This window comes from Echeneis naucrates, chromosome 12, assembly GCF_900963305.1.
Source record: "Echeneis naucrates chromosome 12, fEcheNa1.1, whole genome shotgun sequence".
Taxonomy (NCBI): Eukaryota; Metazoa; Chordata; class Actinopteri; order Carangiformes; family Echeneidae; genus Echeneis; species Echeneis naucrates.
Window position 1 is genome coordinate 9,491,019 of NC_042522.1, and position 25,994 is coordinate 9,517,012.

Genomic DNA, 25,994 nt, shown 5'->3' on the forward strand with positions numbered 1-25,994 from the left:
TCGCGCAGTACCCTTTGAAGAAATGGCCGCTGGCTGCTTTCCAAATCAAGAGATAACTTAAGTTTAGGATCAGATGCAAATATTTCGTCAGTTTTACTCCACCTGGTCGGCGGCTGCGGTGAAATTCGCGCGTCCGTGTCACGACGTTATGAGCTAAAAGCCCTGTTTCTGTCGGACATTGTTCCTCTCCCGGACTGGGACTTTGTGTCCGGCAGGAGGAAGACTCCACTAACCGTCAGCCACTGGTTTATTGCTCGGAGTCACGAGGTAGAGAGTAGTCGTTATCGTGCGGGGTTTTGCGGGACAACTGTTTCGTATGGACTCCTGGAGGCAGTGACCGAACCTGTGGTGGTGGTATCCCCTCCGACTTCATCATGATGCGGGTAGGTGGGAGCTTTTTAACCATGTTGTGCACTCAGCTGGTGTGCGTGTGTGTGTGTGTGTGTCAGCTCAACACGTTGTGTGTGATGAGAAGGTGACAGCTGGCGATCTGACCCAGATGGTGGAGAAGGAAACGATAAAGTCTCCTTTCACAGTCTGAAAAGATCGATGAAATCTTTAGACTCGGGTTGCACTGTGGTTAACTATCACTGTAACTCCTCAGTGGCTCATCCAGTTTGTATTGGCCGATTAACTGCAGGAAGAGTTCACATTTTATGTTTGATTATTATTGTATTATTGTACTGAGAATCAAGATAGAGAAACGTTGAGTTACCGCCCACCTCTACATTGAACGCCATTGTAGTTTTACTTTGCAGTCAAAAAGTTTTGATGAACATGAACAAACTGGATGCACAACTATAATCTTCATCACTTGTGTTTATGTTTTCACCATAATGCCAATAAAATAACGGTTTGTTGTCGTTTTATCAATTTAATTGTAATGAAATCAAAGCTGGACTATATTTCAAAATGTGTTTTGAAAAGGCTACTGCCTCTATTGAATGTCACATAATGAGAGAAATGTGAACTACAGGACTGTTTAAAAAAAAAAAAAAAGAAAATAAATTCTTGATCCTTGTGAAAGGATTTTCTGTAAAAACAGTAAACTCTGGGCAATCAAACACCTGAGTTTCTTCAGCACTTTTAAAATATAAGCTCACAATGATAAACAGTCTGTTGACTTGCCATATATTTGACTTTCTGTGGGATCACTTCTAGTTGCTTCAAGTACCACCTGCTTCCATATCACTGTCATTGTATTTCTGCACTGTTTAAACACTTGGTGCTTGAATTTTGTACTTCATTATCATGTCAATCACAAAGCCGCTTGTTTGAGAAAAGAATAAAAAGAAAGCATCTTCTTTTTCCTCCTTTCATCTCCTTAAGTTACATTTGAATTATTCATTGATACTCTGATATTTACTTGCCTGGGGATGTAGTTAAGTAGTAGAGTGCATGGTTTGCATGCAGATAGCCTGGGTTCAAGCCCAAGCCACAAGGCAAACCAGTGGTAGGCTTGTGCTGGTCCCAAACTTGGATCAATGAGTTGCAACAGAAAGGGCATCTGGAGGAAAATAGGGAAAAGCCAAAAGGGAAAAAGAGGGGGAAAAGGTTTGAAGTAAAGATCACAACTAATCACAAGATACTACACTACTGAAGTTTTAAGGTGTTATTAAAAATAAGAGAGTTTAAAGTTACATTAAGCATGAAGTTAATCTGGGTCACTACTTAGCAGAAAACAAATTCTTCCTCTTTCAGTGCTCACTTTTTTTTTACTGAATAGCCACTTAAGAGTTTCACAAACATGGATGTTATTTCACTAGGTGTGGTTGTTATTTCTACTAAAAATAACAACACTTCACTAACAAGTTTAATTATGATTAAGAAGCATGGTGACGTCATTATGTCTAACAGGAAAGACATCAGCAAATTAAAGATAGGTCTTTGAAGAAAAAAACTGATGTGAGCATGAAAATAAAAACCCACATGGATCATTTTCAACTCACCACTGTGTACAGGTCATAGTTGACCTCATGTAATTAGTGTTGTACATTTGAGATGATGACCATGATGTGTTTCGGGGAACCAGTTGTGCCTGCTTCAAGTTTTACCTTCAACTTAATCTGAGTAATCTGCTTGTTTACAGTTTGGTTATCATCTGATTGTTTCTGTCAGTGTTGTGATGGCATTGTTTAGATAAGCAATTGACATTACCAGTGCAATGTCAGTGTTTCATTGCTTTAGAAAATCTAAGCCATGTTGGAATTATTCTTTTACTTTATTTTTAGTTGTTGAAAATTAAGTAGTTTGCAAAAATCATCATTTTAAAATTGATATCCTGGTTACAAGAGCAGTACATGAACCCCGTGAATCAAAAATATGTCTCACAATGTGTGTACTGATTTTTTTTTTTTTGTGTTTCACATGGCTGGGCCAAAAAACATGTATGTACTGACATATTATGGTTTAGACCTGTGACAATGTAGAGTGGGAGAAGTGCTGGTGCTCATTTGTTCCCAGAACAGTGTTGTCTTCTGGCAGACCAGCTGTTCAAAGCTGTGACTGCGACAGAATCAAGTAGACCTGCACCATTGTACAGTTGGGGAGAGGCAGTCATGTATGCACAGCTGGTGGCTTTTCTGGGTTGAGGTGGTGAGAGTTTGGCAAGGACTGGACAGTTGAGACACACACGCACAGACTACATTCCTGTGTCAGTCGCATATTTTCAGCAGGAAAGCAAAACAGAGGGTGCTTTTATGGGACAAAGCTTCCTGTAATCGTAGAACAGGGTCGGCTGAATGGATGTTTGTTTTTGAACAGTCCAAATACATTTCTGGACAGAAGGAAATAAAAAATGTTGAACAGAGGAGTTCCTCAGGGCAGCAGGAAGTGCTGAAACTTTACTTCCCCACTGTGCTGACCTCCTGGTTAAAGTCTACTTATTTAGTTTCCCTGATTTTTATTTGGAAAAGGAAACCTTTATGTTTAGTGTACTTCTTAATATACACAAACTGAGATGAAATGAGAGCTTCGATAATTGATGTCAGGAAAGAGGACTGAGGTGAGCGTGTTTGAAAACCTGATCATACATCAGTTACGTTTTTCAAGAATAAAACGGTGCTTTGACTATAACCCAGCAAACAGCACCCTGCTCTTTGGAAGTTTTAATCATTTTTTCATCTTTCTATAGATGACCTTTGGGGTGTCGAGTAGCGTGACGCTGCTGTTTGACTTCTGGAACGTTCATGGCCCTGCAGGTGAACAACATACCTTCACTTCAAAAGGATCTGTCCCAGTTGTGGGAACCAGCCCAGTTGGATAGTTCATACAGTGTTATGCCAGCATTTATATTCCTCAGCGACTTGGTGAAGTGTATATACCATCATAGCATGGTCAAACAAGTATATCTATGACCTTAAAGTGTAATCTCAGGTCTCTGTAGACCTGAGAGCTGGTTGTGGAAAGCTTAGATTCACAACAATCACAATTGATTCTAAAGGTGAGCCATTTTCTCAGTTCAGTCTTACATTTTGTAAGAAATATAAAAAAATATTGTTGATGATGATTAAAAAAAAAGATTCAATAAATTACTATGCATTGTTAAGGAGTTGTAATAAACTATATTATGAACAGGATAACGTATATTTAAACATTTTTTTCCATAAGAATCCACTTTCTTTATGCCTTGATGACTTCATGACTTTTGTACAGAGTTTGTTCAGTTTGTGTAATCAGAACAAGCTTTTCCTCAGTGTGCCCCATCCACATTCATATTAGCTGAGGTTAGGCAAACTAGTCTGACTAGTAGAGGTCCCAACTTGCTGGTATTTGCAACATTTTGTTTTGTCACTTTTATCTGGCTATGAATCCAAGCTGCCCACACCTGATTTGTGAGACATAACCCTTCAAGATGCTAGGAGTTAAATGTCACATTTTAACAGAGCCAGACTGGCTATATCCTCCTGATACCAGTGTTTGCGCTAAGATAACTTGCAGTTGGCTCTATCACTACATTTAGTGCATAAACAAGTGTAAGTGAGAGAGGCTATATTTATATAGGTCAGTGGTTCTCAAACGTTTTTGGTCATTCCCCACTTTGAACAAGTGGGGATTTTCAAGCCCCACTTGACCCTGTCGCCCCAACAAAAATCTTGACAAATTACACAATTACACAAATTAATAATTTTATTTTATTGAACTTACTAACACCAAGTATATCATCCACATCCTCTCAAAACGGGGTTGCAGGCATGAAACTGCCACTCTCAAGTCATGCTCAATGTTGAGCTGAGATCTGTATTTCGTTTTCAGAGAGGCAAGTCTGTCTTGTGTGTGTCTGTCTGTGTGTGTAATGGTGCTGGCTCTTTTGTGGTTCGCGTCACAAATTTATCCATGTTGCTCACAGCTACCTGCTACCTTGTTGTCCCGCTGCAAATATTGGCCAGCTGCAATTATCATCCCGAAGTCAATCATTGTTTTTGCGCTTAAGTTCCAGGTTACATTTTTCTCCCCGTCTCCTAACGCTCATTAATCATTTTATCCATTAATTATTTCTTTGTTTGTGTGTGGGTGTTTTGTTTAGAGTGAATTATCTTTATTGTCAATAAAGTTAAGCATTTACAGTAAGATAGGCATGAAATTGAAAATTTCCTCCTGTTTGTCGTGTCCTACCTGTCATGTCTCCGTTCCCTACCAGTGGGTCGTGCCCCACACTTTGAGAAGCACTGATATAGATGGATGTAAGTTTATGTTATGTTATGTACTTAAAAAAAAAAAAGGTTGAACTGAACCCCTGAGGCTTTAAGTGTGAGCTCTGGACAGAGTTCACTGTGCAAGTTTAGTGGTGTTGTGTTTGTGCCTCCAGGGATGGTGGTGTCAGTGTTCGTGGTCTTCTTGCTGACAGTTTTCTATGAGTTGTTGAAAGTGTGGAGGGTGTGGCTGGGATGTAGCTCTAGATGGACCTCGCCTCACTGTCCAAACGCTGGGCCTCCCACTTCCCACAGCGACAGCGACGACATACTGGAGAGCAGCCCCTCTGAATCCTCGCTGACCCCCATGGAGCTGCACCCTTCAGTTCCAAACACCAGGAATAGGTAAGAGACCTTGAATATATGAGCTTCAAATATATTTAGGTTAAGAAATTAAACGCATGTGGGAAGCAGAGAACCAAATAACAATAAGTGCAGGGAAGAGGTCAGAAATCCTGATATGTTCTGTTTTTAATGCTGTCTTGGTCAGTTTTGAAGATATTTAACACAGTTCAGTGATTTCTCCTGCAGAGTTTTAGAGTTTTGACATTTGGGTGAAGTTGTACCATTGTGACCTCTTATATTAATTCCATTGCTTCCTGTAGCTGTGCATGTGTTGTTTTTTTTTCCTCCTGATGCAGTGTCTGTTACTCAGTGTGTCACAGCTCATTTCTTAGAGTGACTATAGACCTGCCTCTCTGTTAAGTGTCAGTTATTCTGTCAAATTGGTTGATAACTCAAACAATATGGCCTGACTCCTTCACTGACAAACTGTTGTACCCGTATCAGACTAATCACATAGATCTGTGCTCATGTGTTCTTCTCTTCCTTCTTCCTCCTCAGCTGGTTGCTGCACTGTATCCAGACAGTCCTCCACATGCTGCAGGTATCTCTCGGCTACATGCTGATGCTGTGTGTCATGTCCTACAACACATGGATTTTCCTCGGGATCATTGTGGGTTCTGCTCTGGGCTATTTAATCTCATTTCCTCTCCTGGGCCAGGTGTAATGGTATGGACCATTTAGATACTAAAAGAAAGAGGAAGTCTTGTTTTTTTTCCCATCCAGTTGAAAGAGCCTTACTTTGGTTACTAAATGTGAAACTACTGTATGCATGTTGTTTTGTTACTCTAGCCACAGTGCTAGTGATTTTTATTTATTTATTTTTTTGACACAGGGAATCAGAGGGGAATCCTATGACTGCAGAAGAATGAGCTGCATAACACTAAGTTCTGCATAAAATGAAGCAGAAACTAATGGTTAATTTTGTGATTATTTTTTTTTTCCCTTCCCTAACATTGAAACAAAGACTTAACATTGCAAATGAAAACACACTAATGGTTTTGATAATTTGCAATAATATGGTTTACAAGGATTCAAAGAATCCTGTAAGCGAAAAGCATGCATTGGAAGTGGATTTCATCCATAGCATATGATACTTCCATTCTTCTGTGTGTTACTAAAATAAATGTATATCTTCTAACACTAAAGATGATTCAGCAATATCAGAGGTTTGTCATCAGTTAAAAGAAAATTTCTTCATGAAGACTTAAGCTTTAGCATTTTTTTGAGTCAAACATACAACATTTTTAAACAATTGACTACTGAACTCTTTTTGTTTCTAAAAGCAAACTGGTACTGGAAACAGTCTCGTGTCATAAGACTGATTCATCTGTTTGAGGAACTAAATGATTTTCTAAGTTAGTAAGCCACTTATGCGTCATCTTAGTTAACTGGCCTCTCATTTATGTCTGGACAGTGAAAGCAGATCATGTGGTTCTTTGGAAATCCAAAAGACCCATGTCTACAAAAAAGTGCCTTGTAACTGACAATTACTGATGTTTTCTATTGAAACATGCTCCTCTTCTATTTTAAGGGAATTGATGGAAAACATTTTTGTACCTGATCCTGACAATAGAAAAATGTCTACTATAGAATTTTTCTGAGAGATAGTTTTCTGAAGGAAAATTTAAGGTCATGATTGAAAAAAAATAAAGAATAAAATTGATGAAATTATTTTATTCGTCCATATGTAATATTTAAGACAAAGGGCAAGATATTGACACCTGCATGTTTACACACCACACAGATTGGTTATATAATAAATAAACAGGAGGGGACTGTCAATGGTTTTTTGGAAGCAAAGGCAGCAAACTCAAAATGTGCCTCAGAAGCAGTGGAAATATGTGATTTCACTATAGGACATTAACTCACAACATTTAAGATACAAGGAAGACTCACAACTCTCTTCTGTACATTTAGCATTAGTACACAAGTGAATATAATTCCCCTACCCTGTCAGTATGTAATGGAGCAGCTCCTACAGTTTTCTATACAAACACTGGAATTCATAGGACATTTCCAGGAAGGGTCTGTGTCATTTGCTACCAACTATGGCTAAAAACTGACTCATTAAATTATGATTATGCTTTCTTTACTTAAAATTTCCATTTTATCGTCTGGGTACCTCTGTGTGCTCCGTACATACAGCAGCATCACATCTGTCCTTTCGTTGAGGGCGATTCTTCCTTCTTCTCTCATTACTTTTTCCCTGTATTTTCGTTTTTTTCTTAGTAGATAGTTAGTCTTTCTTTTTATCTGAGTCCATGCTTGAGGTGTTAATTTTTCATACAGATTATAAAAAAGGATCTAGTTTCAGACTTTGCCGGTGTACATGAATGCAAAGCTGCTATACCCCCTCTTAGTGAATTTGAAGTTACTGTAAGGGTAAACAAACAAAGTATGTATGGTTGTCTGTATATGTCGGCTGTGTAATAGACTGGTGGCCTGTACAGGGTGAACTCCAACTTCCCCTGCTGTTGTTTGGGATTGGCTCTAGCTGCCCCACAACCCTGGCTGCTAGTGTAAACTGGTCAGCTGAACATAATGCAAAATGACACATTGTCCTGCTAAAGATAACATTCATCTCATGTCTAATGTTTAGTAAATACTATTTAATATTTAATAGTTGGTTTTGGGAAACTTCCTGCAAAAATAATTAGTAAATGGAACACCCTTAAAATAAAGCATGAATGGTAGAAGACTGAGGAATTTAAGTTGAATATCTACACTTAGTTTTTTGTTTAAGGAAGAATAAGTATCATCAGTGTCATCCCTACACAAAGTCTTTCACAAGCATAAATATCAGTGATACAGTCACTGATACAGGACATTAAACTCTTATCCCTGACACATTAAACTAACAGTGTGCACAGCTTGATACAAATAAAGCAATGAATATATGATTTTTGTTACTGAGTGAGCTGCTGATATGACCAAGAAAATGGAATGATACAAAACTCACTTTGAATAGAAAAGGACTGACTGGCTTGTGTGACTCAATCTACCTGAGTTCAAAGCCAACATTAAGAATCCCTCATAATTGCATAGAAGGCTTCCTCTGATTACATGTTCAGTTAAAGAACCATTAAATATGGTATCTTGGTCATTTACAGCCACAGGCAAAGCCACGAAACAGAGTAATCTGGTTATTTTACCCAACAGATGTTAAAAAAAAATAAAAATAAAATAAAAATCACTGAAGTAATGACAATTCCCTGACAAGTCGTACTGAAAGGTCTTGAAACTTAAAGGCCATTTGCTAAAAAATACTTGCAAAGTTAACACATTAGATTAAATTTCTTTTACAAAAATAGATATTATTGGTCGTGAAATAAACACACAAATCCTTACAAAAGTAGATTAAGTGTCGACAGATTGATTGCAGCACCCCCTGCTGCCTAGGTCGAGTATTACAAATAAGCTACTGTTGTGTTTATGAACATTAGTGATGCTAACAAACATTTAGCATCATTTGAAAACATGTGTTTTTCCTCATTTTGTTAAATGAAAAAATGTGGATTATCAATTTAAAATCTATTACCCTCAGCCTGTTGATCAATGAGCCTTACTGATATAAATCAGATATGCGGAATTCAGTGTCATATAGAAAGTATGAATATAAACTAGCATTGAGATTCACTAAACTGCATAGAGATGAGGCGTTCACCAGAAATTAGAGAAATATCTTGAAAAACATTGTGGTTAGAAAAAGGAGCTGGTTTTGGTTGGTGTGCAATATCCCCACAATAAAGACAAAGCAACACCTTAAACTTTTTAAAAACTGAATGCACTCCACATCTGTCCCATCGCACTCACTGACACTTTCTTTCAGTTTCATAGTCATCTGCATCGTCTTTTCTACGCTAAAATCCTCTCCATTTCTACTGGTTCAATGATTTTGTCCTCTCCGTTCAGGCCATTAGTGATTGGCAGAGGAACACCTTCCCCCAACCTCTCAGTCGGTGACTGGTGACTGTTGTCATCATGTGAGCTGGATTCTGTAGCCAGTGGTGGCGATGTCGACAGCTGAGAATCTGCCGTAGAGACTTCCGCATGCAGTCCAATGTCATCTTCCTGTACGGCTGTCTTTGTCTTCTCCATGGCGTTCTTGACGGCTACTTCCTCCTGAAGTGCCTTAGGAACTTCCTGCTTCTTGCTTCCTACCAGCTCCTGGAGGATAGTCTGCGGTGATATCTTGTCCCGTGGAGATTTCCTGGGGACTTCCTCCACCATGGTAGTGACATGCGACACCTCCTCCTGCAGCCCGTCCTCCATGTTGATTAAGCCAGTGGTGGGCTCTGTCCCGTTGGTCATGCTACTCTGATTTTCCTCCGACACTGGCAGCGTTACCTCTAGCTTTGGATTAATTAGGTCCCTGATTTCATTCACACTGTCAGGAGACTTGGGAATCTGCAGATCACCCAGGTTTTCTCCATCTGCCCCTTCATCCTCCATTTGTACCACCTCTACATCCTCCTCAGGGATCAGTTCCACCCCTGGAACTTCCAGACAGGACTCGTAGGCCAAGGGGACCCCATCCAGCTGGATCATGGACACTACTTGCCTGCGTCTTCTTGAAGAACTCCCTCCTTCTGTACCACCACCGATAGAGCTCTCCGGCCCATCATCCCCAAATTTGGTGGCCCAGTCCACCGGCGGGGTTTCTCCAAGCAGATGCAGGTTGGGGTCACTGTTTGTGAGAACAATGCTGTCCCTGTAGAGATTGTGTCTCCTCTGAACAGCTGCCTCCTTCACAGCTGGACACAGGAAGAAATAACACTTCATCAGCAAACAGCTTAGATAATGTACTCTAATAAAACTACTATTGCTGCCATGGCAACAGCAATTTCTCAATTTTATTTTTTTTGGCCCTCACCCATCATGATGTCCTTGGTGACAGACTGCAGCACCACTTCCTCGAAGATGTTTTCCACAAGCAGGAAACGGGAGAAGTCCTCAAATATCAGCTCTTTGAAGCGAGGCAGCTCCTGGGGAGGGAGGGGACTTACTTACTTGGTTATAGCAAATTAATGCAATTAATGCTTACGATCCCTGCAGTTAGCGGTATCGTCACCACTTCACAGGTTTTATCATTCACTGTCTCTGTGTATAGAGACGCAAGATAACTCAAGGGTTCACAAACATTAATGTCCATTTTACTTAGATTTTAACGAATGAAGCATGATACTCATACTAATATCACCTTTTAAGTACTGTATGTGTATATTTTTCTTGCTAAATCAACAGTTTTTCCTGGTTTAAAGTCGAGCCACACCGCGTTTCATAAATTGCGTGAGGTTTTACTGATTGGGTGTTTCAGCTAACAGCATTTAAAGACACCAACACTTAAACAAGTCCAAATGTTTCTGCTGCTAAAGTGGCATCACATAGATGAGCCTGAGAGTGATATCGTGCTTGTTAAGAGTTGATTGAAAATAATTATGAGTCTTTATTAGATGTTACTCACAGGTGAGCAGGATGGTGAGAGCTGCTGGAGCATGTACGGGATGATGATCTGCAGCAGGGCCTCTCTGAAGAACTTCTTGCGCACAGTGCTGCTGTCATAGTCATATTTCTGTCAGGGAAAGACCAGAAATGCTGAAAATATATTCACCATATACTCACATCTCATTTTACTTTGCCTCTGCTGAAACACAGGTTTCCTTCTGGAGCTGTAACTCTAGTGAAGAGTGAAAACGTTTTTTATTTGACCTTGCCGTCCTTGTTTTACCTTTAGAACTCTGTCCTGGCATCTCTGCATGGTCTTGCACATGTCATCGTCTCTCTGGGCTTCCAAGGACTGCTGGAGCAGCTGCTCAAATGTGTACACTGCATTGTCCATTTGCTGTTAAAAAACACTATATGTTACACAGAGGCACCTCCTCAAAGCTCCAGGTTTGTCATATTCTATCTGTCCAGCAGGAGGGGGTAGAGACTTGGCCACAGCCTGGACCAGTTCCTGCTGTTCTCCCATGCTGAGGCTGAGGGAGCCTTTTCTGACATGCTGTCATGCTGATGCTTGGTACATGTTGATTCTGTCTGTTAGACCAGATGAAGGAGCCGACACCTCACCTCTCTCATGAGGATTTGAGCTCTGCTGATGAACACTGACGGACTGGAGACGTCAAATCTCTGCTGCAGCCCCTCAAGATTGAGCTGCTCCACCTTCTCGTAGCAGCTCTGCATCTTTACGGGGTGGAAGGCGAGCATGGAAAGTCTCTCCATGAGCTGAGGGGAACAAAGACGGAGGAGGGCCGTGGTGATCAAAGTGGTATGAGCAACTTGTAAACCAAAATATTAAAAACAGGACCAGCTGATCCTCTAAAGTTGCAAGGCAGCTTTTTAGTGAGAAAAGCACGAGGTGATGGTTCACATGAGAGTGGAAAAGGCTTTTTTCGGTGACAGCAAAATGGATTTCCTGTTTCAGTCAGAGCAGAAATTAACAGCAGCGTTTTCAGCTGGTTTAGACTGGTGGAGGGATGGAGGGGGCGGGATCTCTACCTATGGGGTCAGATCTAGGAATGTTTTTATCACAGAGTCAGCGTGTGATATAGGGCCTTTTTAAACATTTTGTGGAGATAGAATCCACTGAGTGCCATTCTAATTACAGCTACAGTCTTTAAAAATATACCAACTCAGACAGATGACTGTGTTATGTGGGCCTGTTGCCAAAAGGGGAAGGGCCTTCAGTTTCATAATGTAGAGCATAATAAGGAGTAATGAGGGGGATTTTCACTGACAGCTGTTAAATGATGTACCATGCATCTATTACATACCTACAAGTGAGGCATACCTCTAGAATTATTACTATTGTTGAAATATACTCCACCAATGTCCTTTTGTTTATGATTGCAACACACATAGAGACATCTTCTCAACTACAGGCAAACTTCAAAGCGACTTTTTTGACAAATAGAAATACTCACACGTGTGGTTTTTGATCAACAACTCTGTGGTGTCAGTGTAGCCATTTAGATTTCTTATCTAAGTATAACTGTTATGCTAAGTAACAACATGCACCCTGAGCGACGCTGCAGCGACTCTATCGGGAAACGACGGGGCTAGCTGGCTAGAGTGCTCACATCAGTTGGAAAAAGTAAAAATAAATGAAATGGAAGCACTTGGAAAACTTTCCACCACTGGAGGCAGTAGAGGAACAAATGTTGACAGTGAGATTGCAGCGTTTCTATGACTTTGTAGCCATAGGAAAACTTTCAAATAGCATTAGCTCTCAGCTGAATCTTTGTTGCTGCTAAAATCCATTGAGGGATTTAGAGAAGAACATACACCGTATTTAAGTCTCCTCACTATTAAACTTATTTCTATCAGCAGCGGTTTTGTTCCCGTAGTTCATTCAGGCAATGAATAAATCAGGCCAGTATATGTCAGCTTTTTGTTGGATTCTTCTTCTGCCTGGTGGCCAAAAACACTTTGGGGCTACTCATGGCCAATAAGAATTCTCACCCTGTGCATCCTCTATGCTGACTTAGTCATCAAACAGCCAATGTAGACTTGTGTTAGTGGAGATGTTCGCTCTGAAGTAGAAACAAGCACTCATTGAAACACAGAAATGAAGAGTTGTGTCACTCACATCTCCCATTTTTATCTTGCCTCCTCCATTGAACGAGCTCTTGCTGATTTCCACCACCTCTTTGAAGAAGACTTCCCTGACCTCAGAGAATCCTCTGCTGGTGGGCTCCATCAGGGCCTCCAGGATGGAGCTGATGTATGGCTGGATGTTGGTCCGTAGAAGCTGTTCTGCCTTAGGTAACACCAGAGCTGCACATCAGCACCCATTCACAGGGGGTGGAAGAAAATTATATTGGTGGTTAGTTACTTGTAAATAAGCAACAGATGAAGACGTGAAGCAAAATGAAGGCATGTTTTCTTTTGAAAAGCCAAAAATGATCACAAAGTGCAGTGTATTGTTTAATACCAGGCCTAAATAGTTGGTATGTCTGCAATAACAATGAAGTAAACACCATTGTGTTATTTTCAGGGAGGGACACCCAGTAGTTACACATGTAATGTCTGTGCCAAAAGAAACCAAAGAAGCTCAAATTGTCAGCATGAATTCAGCTTCTCAGAACACTGCATGCTCTCATGCAAAGGCAAACTGTCATGATGTACAGCTGACGTGCACGTTTGAGGCCTACCTGTGGGATAAAGTCACAGACTATATACTGCAAGTGATGGAATGCAGTTCTACCACTTCAGCTCAATAGAAAGCAGTCCACATAAAAAACAAATGAGCAGCCTGTGCCAAGTTAACTTTTCAATAGGACAGGCTGAATTGACAGGTTCACCGCTCAGAGTTTGGATGCTCTGCTGTTGTAGAAGAGAGCTAATCAAGCAGTCTGAGTAAGACAGACAGAAGAAAGCAGAGAAACATCAGACTTAAATACAAAGGAAACGCTGTGGAGTGTGCAGAGATGAATAAAAGAGGTTGAAAATATCAGATATGGAGGGGCGTGTATGTAGAGCAGCCCACATACTCCAAATATCCAAACAAACTCATTGGAAATTTGGCCAGTATGATTGCTTTGCTCAGCTTGTAATCCCTGAGCCAGAGAAACCAAAGATAGTTAAGACTTACAAGCAGATTAAAACATGCCACATAACATTAAACACTGTATATACTCTCTATATATAGAGATATATAGAAATATATATAAAAAGTAGGATGGGAATTAACACCCATCGTACATTAGATATCACTTTTAGATATTTAGATATTTTAGATATCACAAGGAAAGTCAGTGGTAGGCCGGAGGAATGGGACGGGTTGCAACAAGCAGGGCATCTGGCAAAAAAACTGTAGCCAAATCAACAATGCAAGTCACACAGCCAAGTTGCTGTGGTGGTCCCGAATAGGGAAAAGGAAAAAGATAAACAAAATACTGGAATAAATACAGTACATGTCACTCAAGTGCCCTGTTTATGGCCTAATGACGAGTTTTACTGTTGACTTGCTATAAACTTTATAAGGTCAAAAAGTGAATTCAGCTTTAATGTGTCAACAATGAACGGTTCATGCAGACCAATGAAAGCCAACTTGCATTTGGTGACCAACATCAGCTGCTTAGCATCCACATGACTGCTAACAACCAGGCAAATGTTTAGATGTTGATGTATATGGTTATTAAATCGGCCATTGGTCAGTTTTCTTGGCCACTGAATGTGGCTTCTCGTCAGCAGAGGGTGGTGATGACTGTCACTTGACAAGCGCAGCAGTTAAGTAACCGCTGCTCCTTCCAGCAGAGTTACTTAACTCATTCTGACTGTGTCTCCAGACCTCTCCATGCAGATCTCACCTCGTATCTTGCCACTGACATGCTCTTTAGATGTGATGATCTGGTCCATGTCGGTTCGCAGTCTGGCGTCCAGTTGAGCCCTGTGGGACTCGCAGACTTCCACTGTGGCTTCATAGTGAGTGGTGGTTTGAGACAACACCTGCCTGTACACAGCATCAGAGATCTGGAGCAGAGAGTCATTCATGATTTAGACTTGTTTGTTTCTCTCCTGTGGTGGCACAGCAGTGACCTGTTACAGTATTATAGGAACTCACCAGCATCCAGTTCCTCTGTCTCTGCTGCATTTTCCCCTTCAGACGAGGGCCGATCACGTCTCTTAGCTCAGGGTGGAGGGTCTCCATCACCAGATTAGCTAGAATCTGCACATACACAATATAAAATACTAATGTATTGACACACTTCAGTGCGTATTTTGTATAATGTGTGTTTGTGCGAAGGAAAAAAAAAAAAAAAGGTCTTGTTCACAAAAAAACAGAGTAAGGCTTCTACCTCGCCTTCCTACAGGTCACAATGTGACGTCAGTCCCACCTTTTGACTACAGTAGTTATAGGATGTTATGGTTACTGTGGCAACATACCAACTGGGAATTTCGACACAAGAGGTGTAGTCAAAAAACAACTAATCTCCTCCACCCAAAGAAAAAACAAATACAACATTTAAAAAAAAGTACAGTCCCTCCTGTGTGGTTACATGGATACAGAGGGGTGATTGAGATGATACACAGCTGGAAAAAGAGAGGCAGGAAGGCTGGTCTTAGTGGCACGGCCCTCACAGCTTGCAAACACACATACACATACACACACACACACACACACAACACGCACAACACACACTCAAAGCACTGCTGGTCCATGAGGTTTTAACTAAGCTAAACTAAATATTTGGTGAAACATGTTGCTGGGAAATCAATGACTATCACAAAAGCACAGTCAGTTTTCCACATAGGAACAGAAAAACCTAGCAAACAAAAGGTGCATTGCAGCTTGTTTGTGTAAAAGCTAGTTTGTCTGGAAGTGAAATTGTTTTCTTTGTATTACTGTTGGCTGTCACTGGTGATGTCTCGGGCAGCGTTTTAACATCTGTCTGCAGACTGAGACAGACGTGGTTAAAATTGTAAAGCTGTGATCAATTCTCAAGCACTTTAATGATTTTTAAAGGGTCTAAACATAATATTTTGATAAATTTTTGTGTATCACACTATCCAAAGAGAATTGATCGGAGAGCGACAGCACTTGGTGCAATATCTTTGAAGATGTTCTTCAGTTTAAGCCTTCTGAGTAAGAAAGCTAGCCGGACAAGCTTTCCCTAGCTAACCAAATCCAGTCACTCTCAACTCAACTCTTTGGATAACTATGACCTTGATGAATGTAAATCAAATTGTTTTGTAAATGTAATATTCAATGGATAAAAAAAAGTTTTGCCAATTTTTTTTGGAGCTCTCTCTTCTAAATCCAAAATCTAAATCTTTACAAAAGTATTAAGACTCTCTGAGGTTGCTTTCCAAACTGAATTCAAGTGCGTATTGTTTGTTTTAATTATCTTTGAGGTGGGAGTAGACCTTGAAAAGAGTCCACCTCCAGCAAACTGAAATGACTGGAGAGGGAGGTTCCCAGGAGCACAATGGCCTTAGAAACTGTAAAATAGAAGATGTCTGGTCCCAGGCCTTATCCTAGAGTTGACTGACTAACTAATTTCTATAACGTTTGTAGGGTGTTGGTCAGGAAATGCACCAAGAACGCCACCGTCTCAAACAGAGTTTCTGAATTACAAGAGTTAGCAGCAGTCACACCCTGTAATGTCTGGACTGGGTATATCATTATGCTATATTTTATGCACGTTAGTTTCTAGGTATGATTGGGCTTTTTTTAAAGGTACAGTACTATCTAAAAAGAAAGATGAAATTTATATCTGCTCCATAGAAAGGAGCTCCAGCTGTAGGCCGACAGCTCTACCTAAGATACTCTGCTAACTTACATCCACACACAACATCCTTTTAGTACAGTATTTAACACAGCCTTTGTATAAGCCTGCTCTTTTTAAGCTGCCAATGTCCCGCTGCATTGTTAATGTGCTCACTTATAGCCTGCATTTTACACATTAAGATACCTCTGCTGTGGCAAAGGTAGCTGTTGTCTCATTTGCCTCATTTGTGCTGGTCATTTGTTGGTTGTAGCACCTGACCTGAACTTGAAGCTAATCTGTAGCTGGAGTTAATTATTTTCTTGTGGTAACCTTGGTTTTCCTCTGGCAATCAACTGTGCTGTGGTGTGGTTGGTACAGCTGAGCCTGTACCTCCATCTATGTGATCACATCCTAAAGTGAACATCTGTTACTATGACAGTATTTTTGCCCCTTTGGCATGTCCATGTAGCCGAGTAAAATCTCTTCAGGAGACAGGAAAGAAACTGAGGTACAACCAGGAAGTAGGTTTAATGTAGAAAAGGTGACTGCCACAAACAGAGAAAGACTGTGCAGGGGACTGAAAGAACTCATTCACTTTAGTCAACAGCGTGTGAATGTAGAGGTGTGTGTGCGAGGGGTGGGTTGTCGTTACTGTTTCTTTGAAGGTCTTGTGTAGGTACGATTGCGTTCTGAAGTGTGTGTTCATGATATGGACTGTTTTCTTGAGTGACACTCACTGAGAAAAGCAGCCCTGCCCGTGTAAACCCTTTTTTCAGACAGTGCTTTTCATCCATCATAGTGGCACCTGAACTATGGCCCTAACCTGAAATCTGGACGGGCTCTCATAGTAACTGACTCTGAGAATTGTTCCTGAAAATCAGTTTTAACTGTCATTGCTGGCAAACATGAAATTTGAGTCATATTATTCGCAGTCTACCTCCCACGAAGGAAAGATGAGCTGTATCAATGTTGGTTCTTCTCAGCTTAGAAGCTGAAAACGTGGTTCGTTCAGGGCTGACCTCCAACATGAGCTGATGAGTAAATTATTGGTGCAATAGTTTACTCATCAACTCACAATACCAGACATTTCCAAGGCTCTCATCTCAAAATTGCCATTAAACAGTCAGCGTTGCCAACAGTGGGAAACAGTTTACAGTCCAGCTAGCTTTTTATGACACACCAAGCTTTGTGGACCATTTTTGCAGCATATGAGATAGAGCTGAGATCCTGACCTGTGGGGGGCCTCCGCACATCATGTCCCAGGTCCCATGGTGTCCTTTCACTTGTCTGTAATGTCTCACTGCGTCAGTGAAGGCTGGTGTCTGAACAGTGTTGTCTTCTGGCAGGCCTGTTGGAGGCAGGAGAGAGTAAAGCAGACAGTTGGTAACATGTTGAAAACAACCCCCCTTATTTTTCCCCCAAAAAGGAAACATGATTGGCTGAACTGGTTGTAGATTCTTTCTTTCTCTTTGTGTCAGATGAATGCTCTGTAACAACTAAATTGCTGTTTTCTTTGTAGGAGCTGTGTGGCTGTTTGGACATTTCATTGGCTTCTGCAGAAGCCCACAATAACAACGGGTTCCATGACATGTGAGTCGCCTCTGTGGGACGGTCTACAGTGCAACTTTGATCAGCCACAGCTGTTTGAGTCTAGGACAACTCATACATGCTCGGCTCCCATCACACACTTCTGTGTCATCAGTCAAAACAGGAAGATGTTGGCTTGTTAGAGGACAGATTTCATGCCGTTGCTATGGTCACAACCCCTCCCAGCTGACAGGACAATAGAGGCAGCTCAACACGCAGCATTCGAGCATTTTTAGGAAGTTGGTCCTTAACATTGGGTTTTGTTTAGATAATGAAATACATCATGAGGAGAAGAGCTGCCTCTCTCAAGGCCACAGCACGAGGGACACAGTGCTGAAAGTCATGCGTCCCTCACAAGAGAATAAACAGGTGTATGGAATAAAACTGCCCTATAATTAGCAGTTTGTCCTCCAGAACAGTTCTGACTCACGTTTCAGCCGTGTTTCCTCCTGTGGCAACGACAAAGAGCGTGTCCTTCCAACCCTGCCCTTATTGAAATGTTGTTTACCATTACTTACTGTGGAAAACAATACAGCACCATTTCAGCTGCAGCAATAATCTAATAATAATCTAATAACCAGCCCCAAAACAACCCATGCCCTTAAAAACAGTAACACCTACTTCAAATGATTATGATGACAGATGTAACCGCAAATACTGGCAGAGAAGAAAATGTGACTCTCTTGCTGAAAAGCAGCTGAAATGAGCCCAGGCATTGTCAAGCCCAAGGCCCCATTATACACACATAAATGGGCAAAGGGCACTTGCCAAGCACTTTATTATAAACACCGTACTAATTGTGGGTAGAGTCTCCCTTTGTTCTCCAAATAGTTCGCTGTGGCACAGATTCTGCCACATGCTGAAAACTTTCCTTCCATCCTCTCCATGCTGACAAGAAGCATCACTTTATTTCTGAAGGTTCATCAGCTGCACGCTCAGGCTGCCACTCTCTGCTGTTCTGTCCAGATGTGGTGACGCTGAAGTCTATGTTCACAGGACCACTTTTGCTTCGTGACCTGAAGATGGTAAGTTGTGTAGAGATGGTCATGGAAACAATGTTCAAAGAGGTTGTGGTGGTCAGACAATAATTAAATATCATCAATGGGGCCCAGAGTTTGTCCAGAAACAAGATGGGGCCATGGATTCATACTGTGGTGCCAAATTTTGACCCTAATATTTGCTGCCTCAGCAGAAATCTAGATTTTTTTTTTTTCCAGGATTCAGCTGTCAACTGCAACCTCTGTTTCTGTTGTTGTCTGACAGAACATGACGTGGTACTCCATGCCACGGTTAAATGTGTTTTTCTCAGTGAGTGTGTCTGCGGTATATAAGACCGGCCACTCTGACCCTGATGCTGCAGCATCCATGTGGTGGTTTTTATACTGATTGTTCTTGATGTGCAAAACAAATCAAATGGCAGAAAAGTGTTTCCTGGATAGTTCAATGCATGACTGGATGGTGTACCCAGCATGCCTGAGTGATTATCTATTCTTTGTACGCAAGGTCAGTCGTGCACAAGCGCCAAATTGTGAATGTGTGCGTCTTGATTGACCGAATGTCTGTCTAGTTGTTTTGTTTTGTCTGTGACTCAGAGGAGGCTGACAAAGACAGGAAGTGGCCAAGGAGTGAGGAGAGAGCGGGGGAGACAGAGCCAGACAGGAAGCCATCCCTCTCTCTCTCTCCCAGCTCAAAATCTTTGCGCTGACAGGCTGAGGGTTGCTGTGTTAGCTTGTTTTGGCACAGCTTTTCGTGCGAATTCACTGGATACTGAAGTCAGACACACAGTGAGAACATAACTGCCTTGTTGGTATGCGAGTGGACGTCATTTGGCGGCTGGGCAGCAGCGGTCTGACAGCTCAACACCGACATCACAACAAAATCGATATGCTTTACCAAGTAGTTTTCCACGAAGAGAAGTTATTTGTTAAGTTACATGTCACTTGCATAAATGCTAACGAAAAACACAACTAGGATGTTGCCAAAAAATGAAATGAAATTAGTTGGACAAGCGTGTGAAGATGCTAATTGACTCATCCTGCAGAGGACACTTGGGGCACGCAGCCCATAACAGTTGGATCAGCAGCTTGAATAACATGCCTGCCTCCGTATGCAGCAGGCTTTCCTCTCCTGGCTGCTGTGCATCATGCAGAACAGCTGCACAGCTCGAGCACAGCCTATCCAAATGTTGGCGAAGACACCGTGCGAAGCCTCAGCAGAAAAAGCAAGCCATCAACCAACACAGCTTCGTCTCTCTTAGCTAAACCTGCCCCTAAGGCATCAATGTGAAGCCTGAATATCTAACTTTCAAAAAGCACCTCAGTGCAATCAGATCACTGAAATCCTAACCATAGTTTGTTTATCTCCCCTAACACTTACATTTCTCAGAAATTCAATGTTATTCCATTTTATTCGTGTTAGCTAGTTAGCTGAAACATTAACAGGACCTTGGTGCATTCTGATCAAACAGTTAAACAGGGATGACAGACTGCTCAGCTAATGTAGTTCCTGTTTAAGAGATGAGAGGAAGTTATGAAACTAAGAACCACCAGACTTCCACGGCCTGCGTGATTGGTGTTTGGCTTTCACGCTCCACAGTGAAAATCTCTGTCTTATTGGCTGCTGTAAAATATACACCCCACTTTACCATTCACTTTGAGAGGAAATGGGTAGTGACTCGATTCCCTCTTCCTGAAACCCTAACAGGACTTAAACGGTGAATGGAAGAAGCGGCAGTTTGAGAACGTTTAATACCATCACTAAGGCCAGATGCCCAAAATGAAATGCCCAAAGGTGAATTCTCTTACTTGTTGCTCAATTGATCTGCCCGTCCTTCAAACTGTTACTCATTCCCTATGTGTCTGAACCAAGCTAGATCCAGGGGCAGATTAGTTTCTTTGCTCTGTGTGTGTGTGTTTGCACGGACTTTGTAAAAATAGCACATGTGGCAGCATTTACCACGGTCCTTTTATTTGAGGCATTTCCCGCCCTGCCTTGCTCACCACGCTTTGGTTGGTGGGATTGCAGCAGCAGCCAGGAACAAGTTCTCAGACTTTCACGTCTACAACAGTGTGTGTGTGTGTGTGTGTGTGTGTGTGTGTGTGTGTGTGTGTATGTGTATGTGTGTGTGTGTTTTGTATGTATTTGACATTTTAAAACCTATCAAACATTTCATCTCATTTCAGATCCACTCTGATGAAACGTCAGCTTGAAGCCACGTGCCTTCATATTGAAGCAGGTTTCAAACACACACATGCGCGCTGCTGATCTCACTGACATGCACGAGTGGGATTTCTCCATATGGTGCAGTCCTATGGAGCCAGCAGAACCCACAGTACAATAAACACTCACTGAAACACACCATCAGCTACAGATCTAACTGAATGAGGTGGTGTTAGCAGATCCCAGCCCACAGTAGGAGCAGCGAAGATAATGTCAGTGGGTTATTTTGTATATTAACAAACGCTATATTGTCTGGTAAAGATGTCATTGAGTACATGAATGTCAAATACACACTGCTCTGCAAGTGATAAGCTGGAAACACAGGGTGAAACGTTCCTGCAGGTCTGCTTTTCGCTGAAGGGTATTAGTCTGAGGTCTGTGGATCAGAGCAAAGGGCTGCTGGCTGCTCTTAAATGCAGTGGGGGTGGAGATATGGCTGTGATTGATGGTTCTCTGGTGGCCCATAGGCAGCTTGAAGCAACTCCTTTCCTAATGTGTTGGCCTGCAGCCTGCCTCACACTGGCTGCTGAACCGCTGCCTGCTGGCCACAGTGGCAAAACTGCCAACTAATCCCAATGTTTTATCGATTCACCACAAAAAGACTAAAGAAAAATTGGAGGGATGATGTTCTCTTGTTGTTTTGGCTTGATTACAACATCCTTGTCACCCGTTGTTTACCTGTGGAGTTCATCTCAGCTTGAGCCCACAGCGTCATCATTCTCCCCAGGTGAATCATAAAAAACATACAGTCATGTACTGTCGTATTCAAGCTTTCAGAGCAGCTCCACATATTTTAAAGAGAAATGTGAAAGCTGAGGTTATCACCTACACTTTCACTTCTGAGGTCCCATTAGATTTATCAGACCGTCCAGGTTTAATTATAGTTAAATACACGAGAGCAACTTCAAAATTCAACAGACAATTTAAACACAGTGTTTGAATAACCCTTCTGCCGCCGTTTGGATGATGTGAAATAGTGTCAGATGATGGGAGTTGTCTTCACCATTATGTAAACATCTCCTCCTGTTCAAGACAAACACACCTGGGGAACATTAAACGCACTGAATGGAACAGATACGAAGTCAGTGTCAAACATTGACACTCCACTTCATTCTCTGATCATTTGAGATCCAGATTTCTGATGACTTAAGTTTACCAAAGATAAAAAAAATTTATAATTTTTTTTTGTACTTGAGTATATAATATATATATACACACAAGATGACTTACAGGTATATACAGTGTATGTGCCTTGTATAACCACTTGGGCCTTTTTGCAGCTTTGCACCACACTGCCGTGAGGTCACCTGTTAACTGCTCTGATAAACGGCATGTTAAAGAGATGCAAAGCAGCAGCTGATTATTTTACCGGAGACAGCAGGAGCTTCTTTGGATTCAAATCAACCTTCAGAGTCAGTGTGAACATTTAACTTGTGGTCTTTACTTATCGAAGCCATATGAACGGCGTCTGTGTCAGGATGACGACCTGCTTTGCATGACGCTTCCAGCAGGCTAGCAGGCAAGCTTTTATTGGCACTGAACCATGACTGACATGATCCAATACATAGATTATTGTTATCCTGACACAGTTTGTAGCAGCAGTTTCATATGCCATGAAAAATGTGTTTATTGTGACACACTCAAAGGTGGCGGGTCGAGCACATCTGCAGACTGGTGAGAAATTGGAGGAGCAACCTACATTATGTGTCTCCAGTAGGTGCTGAACTGGGTTAAGCTCTGATGACTGAAAGTCACATCATGTGATTAATGCTGCGTTCATACTCGTCAAACCATTTAGTGGTTTGATGCTGTATGGATATTCATTCATTCAGGTTTTTTTTCCCCCAGAATTCGTCACCTTCCTGCAGAGAAGGCAGGGGTCCGCTGTTTATCACCCACAGGAAAAGTCTTTTACCGGTTCTGGTTTTACTCAAAACACCAACTAACTACACTTTCCACTTTCCACGCAGGCTGAAAACATGTACGCCATTCCACACTCACACCAGCTTCAGCGACAGTAATAAAACAGCAACACGGGCCCTGCTTCTTACAACATGTGCCTGGAGCCCAGCCTCACAGCTGGAATGTGCGGCAGGGAGTCACAGGCTTTTACTGAGCATGCCCGAACAGGTAACTTTAGGAAGTAAAGAGCTAGACTGGATACTCTGGAGCTGATGTTGTTTTACTGTGAGTTTAGCTTCTGACCCAAAGATCCCTGTTCATTGTGCTCAAAATGGAGCCCAAATTGGTGGGGGAGGGACAAAACAAAAAACTGTTGAATCAGGTTAGGCAACTTTGTCATGGTGGGGATTTGCTGCGACTGGGACAAATTGTTTTGTCTCATTCAATACTTTCATCGTATTGTTCATGATCCAGGATTGTTTGGGCTTCAACCTCCAGTAGGAAGGTATCACTATAGCTCGCGGATGCTTTCATCTGTCTGAGGCAGCTAAGTTAGTCGATGCAGCTGACTTGAATATTACAATAACCCCTTGTGAGCGATGATCCACACTTCCAGTCACTTAAGGCACAGATAATTCAGCCATACTGTACAATAGCTTTAATCTGCTAAAGCCTAAAAGCTTAAGCAACACAAACAGCGTTATAATTATGTATACACACCCACACTCATGTAAAACCATGTGCTTACGTATGTGTGTATATGAAAATTAGGGTCAACTAAGGCAATGTCTTGTCTGATCACATCTTCCATATGCTAAATAATTAAACATAACATTTTACTGTGTGAATCTTTTATTCAAAGATTAATGTAACAGGAAGACTTGACAACAACAAAATATTTGTAATCAAATGAAATTAAATTTTATATTGTCACACGTGTACGTGTACGTCAATAACCTACGCTTCATCTGCAGTCCATAGCTCATCTGGCTGCCTTTACAGTCTGCAGCGTTCAAACAAGCCTGATCTTGCTCACTGCAGTTGCCCTTCTAGTGTATCGTTCTGGTTGATCACCGAATCGCTGCCCTATTGCGCGTCATTCTCAGCATCTCCAGGTTCCTCATTTATAAAGATTCTCTCCCTCAAGTCTTCATAAATCATGCAAGCAATGATTGTGAGATCACACAAACACACGTTTGCGTGCGTACACACCTAACCACAAAAATGTGCACGCTTCAAATTTCAATAAGAAATTTATCTCTTGGTGTCATAGAGAAAAATGTAAATATGGCTGCCAATTAAGGCTTGGTCTATGATTTGCAGTCAACACCATGTGGCCACCAGTCAGGAAGTAGACGTGCTATTGTGACCTTCTTCTAGTTAACCAAACCCAAAGGCGTTCTCACAGATGCCTTGACAGGCTGAGAGATACAGTTTGACAACATGACACAAAAACTGAAGACGACATGTTTGCACAACTTCAACTCCTCTCACCGTCTCAAGACAACAACGCATGAGTCATTTTATCACAAAAAGAAACCTCAACAGCACAAGAGAGCAGTTCACCACCCTGATTAAATAAACATTCAGCCAGCAGGATCCTCCAAATACACACTGACAAAGGTTTTATCATTACACCTCGTTCAAGTGTTTGAATGAACTGTAAAGCTTGACTTGTGGATTTTTCTTTTGGATGGTTTGTCATGGCTCTTGAGAAGGATAACTTTAAGTAAGTTAAGATTAATTGGTGTTGGTTTGTAAGGAAGTGCTAAAAAGTGCAGTTCCTCAAAGGAACCACGTGATAAACATTTTTTTTCACTCATTCTTGAAGTTCTCTATGTAGGGTGTGGCTGCTTTGAGTGACAGATGCCAAAGAAGTTCCAGCTCTGGAGGTCAGGTGGAGTCAGGCACATTTCAATAAATGTATGGATGACGTCATGGAGGCTGCGAGCATCTTCATCAGCCGTGTGCAGAAGATGCTGCACTCGGCTGACAGGGTCATGATGCAAAACAACACTTTCTCTCAGTCAGGTATTTCACACTAAAATACGTACTGAATATTGAGTAATTTGTCTGTTGTTGTCTAAATGATTACTTTCTAGGGAATGAATATATTTTTCTGTCAGAGGTTTTTTGGTCATGAATTTTTCTGTTTGTCATTGTAGAGTTTCTGTTTGGTTTCGCCAACAACATACCACACTGTAATAAAAACTAAAGATTTACAAAAGCAAATATGTATCATATTCACTGACCAAATAGCTCAGTCAGATGGCATGTAAAGGCTTCACACACACACATGCGCACATGCGCACACCCTGAACTGCGGAGCGAATCACCAACAGTCGGGATGTTGTCATTTTTCATAGTTTGGTCCTGGAAATAGGAGGTGTCGTTGGGTGTGTGTGAGTCACTGTGTGCGTTGTGTGTGTCGTTACCATTGTTACAGTGTCTGACACAGTCCTGCAGCACTGCATGCCACTTCTTCTGCTCCTTCTCTGTCATCACACAGAAGTAATGGTGACGGGCATACGGATGCCACAGGATGAGAGGGAACTGGGTGGCGCACTTGATGAACGGATTGCTGCTCATTTTGGCCTTGATGCCTGCAGCGAGTCACATGGCAGAAAGGAGCAATAAAGATTTGTTTGTCAGCCCTAAAATCAATCATCAACAATATTTACATTAGAGCAAACCGCTGAACAAGTGAAACAGAGCAGGTTGACACTTCTATCTGTAGCTCTATAGGATATTTCCTTACCTGGGAGGCTGGTGTTAATCAGCTCGGTGTACTCCTCCAGTGATGTCAGCGCCTTGTAGCCAGCACAGCTGATGGTTACTTTTGGGTGCAGTCCCCGTTCATGTGCCTGTTAGATAGATGGGAAATGCAATAGCTGTTTCTCTAATTCACATTCTATTGGTTTTCCAAAAACAGTAGCATCACACAGAACGAGGACAAAATAACAGAAGAGGTGACATTAGTCAGCGAATATTGTGTTCCTGCATTGACACTGGGTGTGTTTAAAACTCATGCGCTGAC

General features: G+C 41.6%; 2 protein-coding genes across 2 annotated transcripts in view; one reads left to right on the forward strand and one right to left on the reverse strand.

Moving 5' to 3' along the window:
* On the forward strand, positions 1–6,707 carry slc31a2 (solute carrier family 31 member 2). The gene is made up of 5 exons (XM_029515473.1): positions 1–383; positions 3,134–3,200; positions 4,808–5,036; positions 5,535–5,702; positions 5,869–6,707. The coding sequence occupies exons 1-4, from the start codon at positions 375–377 to the stop codon at positions 5,698–5,700; spliced, it is 471 nt and encodes a 156-aa protein (XP_029371333.1). The 5' UTR covers positions 1–374; the 3' UTR covers positions 5,701–5,702; positions 5,869–6,707.
* The window catches only part of niban2a (niban apoptosis regulator 2a), a 27,888-nt gene continuing 8,569 nt past the window's right edge, over positions 6,676–25,994 (reverse strand). Inside the window, exons 4-14 of the mRNA XM_029515465.1 lie at positions 25,716–25,821; positions 25,393–25,560; positions 17,482–17,597; positions 14,602–14,706; positions 14,348–14,510; positions 12,625–12,812; positions 11,106–11,261; positions 10,765–10,878; positions 10,501–10,608; positions 9,910–10,021; positions 6,676–9,790 (exon numbers count right to left, since the gene is read on the reverse strand). Coding sequence (XP_029371325.1) covers positions 8,892–9,790; positions 9,910–10,021; positions 10,501–10,608; positions 10,765–10,878; positions 11,106–11,261; positions 12,625–12,812; positions 14,348–14,510; positions 14,602–14,706; positions 17,482–17,597; positions 25,393–25,560; positions 25,716–25,821 — 2,235 coding nt within the window. The 3' untranslated portion in view covers positions 6,676–8,891. The remainder of the gene's footprint in view (positions 9,791–9,909; positions 10,022–10,500; positions 10,609–10,764; positions 10,879–11,105; positions 11,262–12,624; positions 12,813–14,347; positions 14,511–14,601; positions 14,707–17,481; positions 17,598–25,392; positions 25,561–25,715; positions 25,822–25,994) is intronic.

Bases quoted from the DNA above. Each gene is read 5' to 3' on its own strand.
- slc31a2 (XM_029515473.1), top strand. The intron at 3,201-4,807 runs GTGAACAACATA...TTGTGCCTCCAG, and splicing joins GAACGTTCATGGCCCTGCAG to GGATGGTGGTGTCAGTGTTC. The intron at 5,037-5,534 runs GTAAGAGACCTT...CTTCCTCCTCAG, and splicing joins GTTCCAAACACCAGGAATAG to CTGGTTGCTGCACTGTATCC.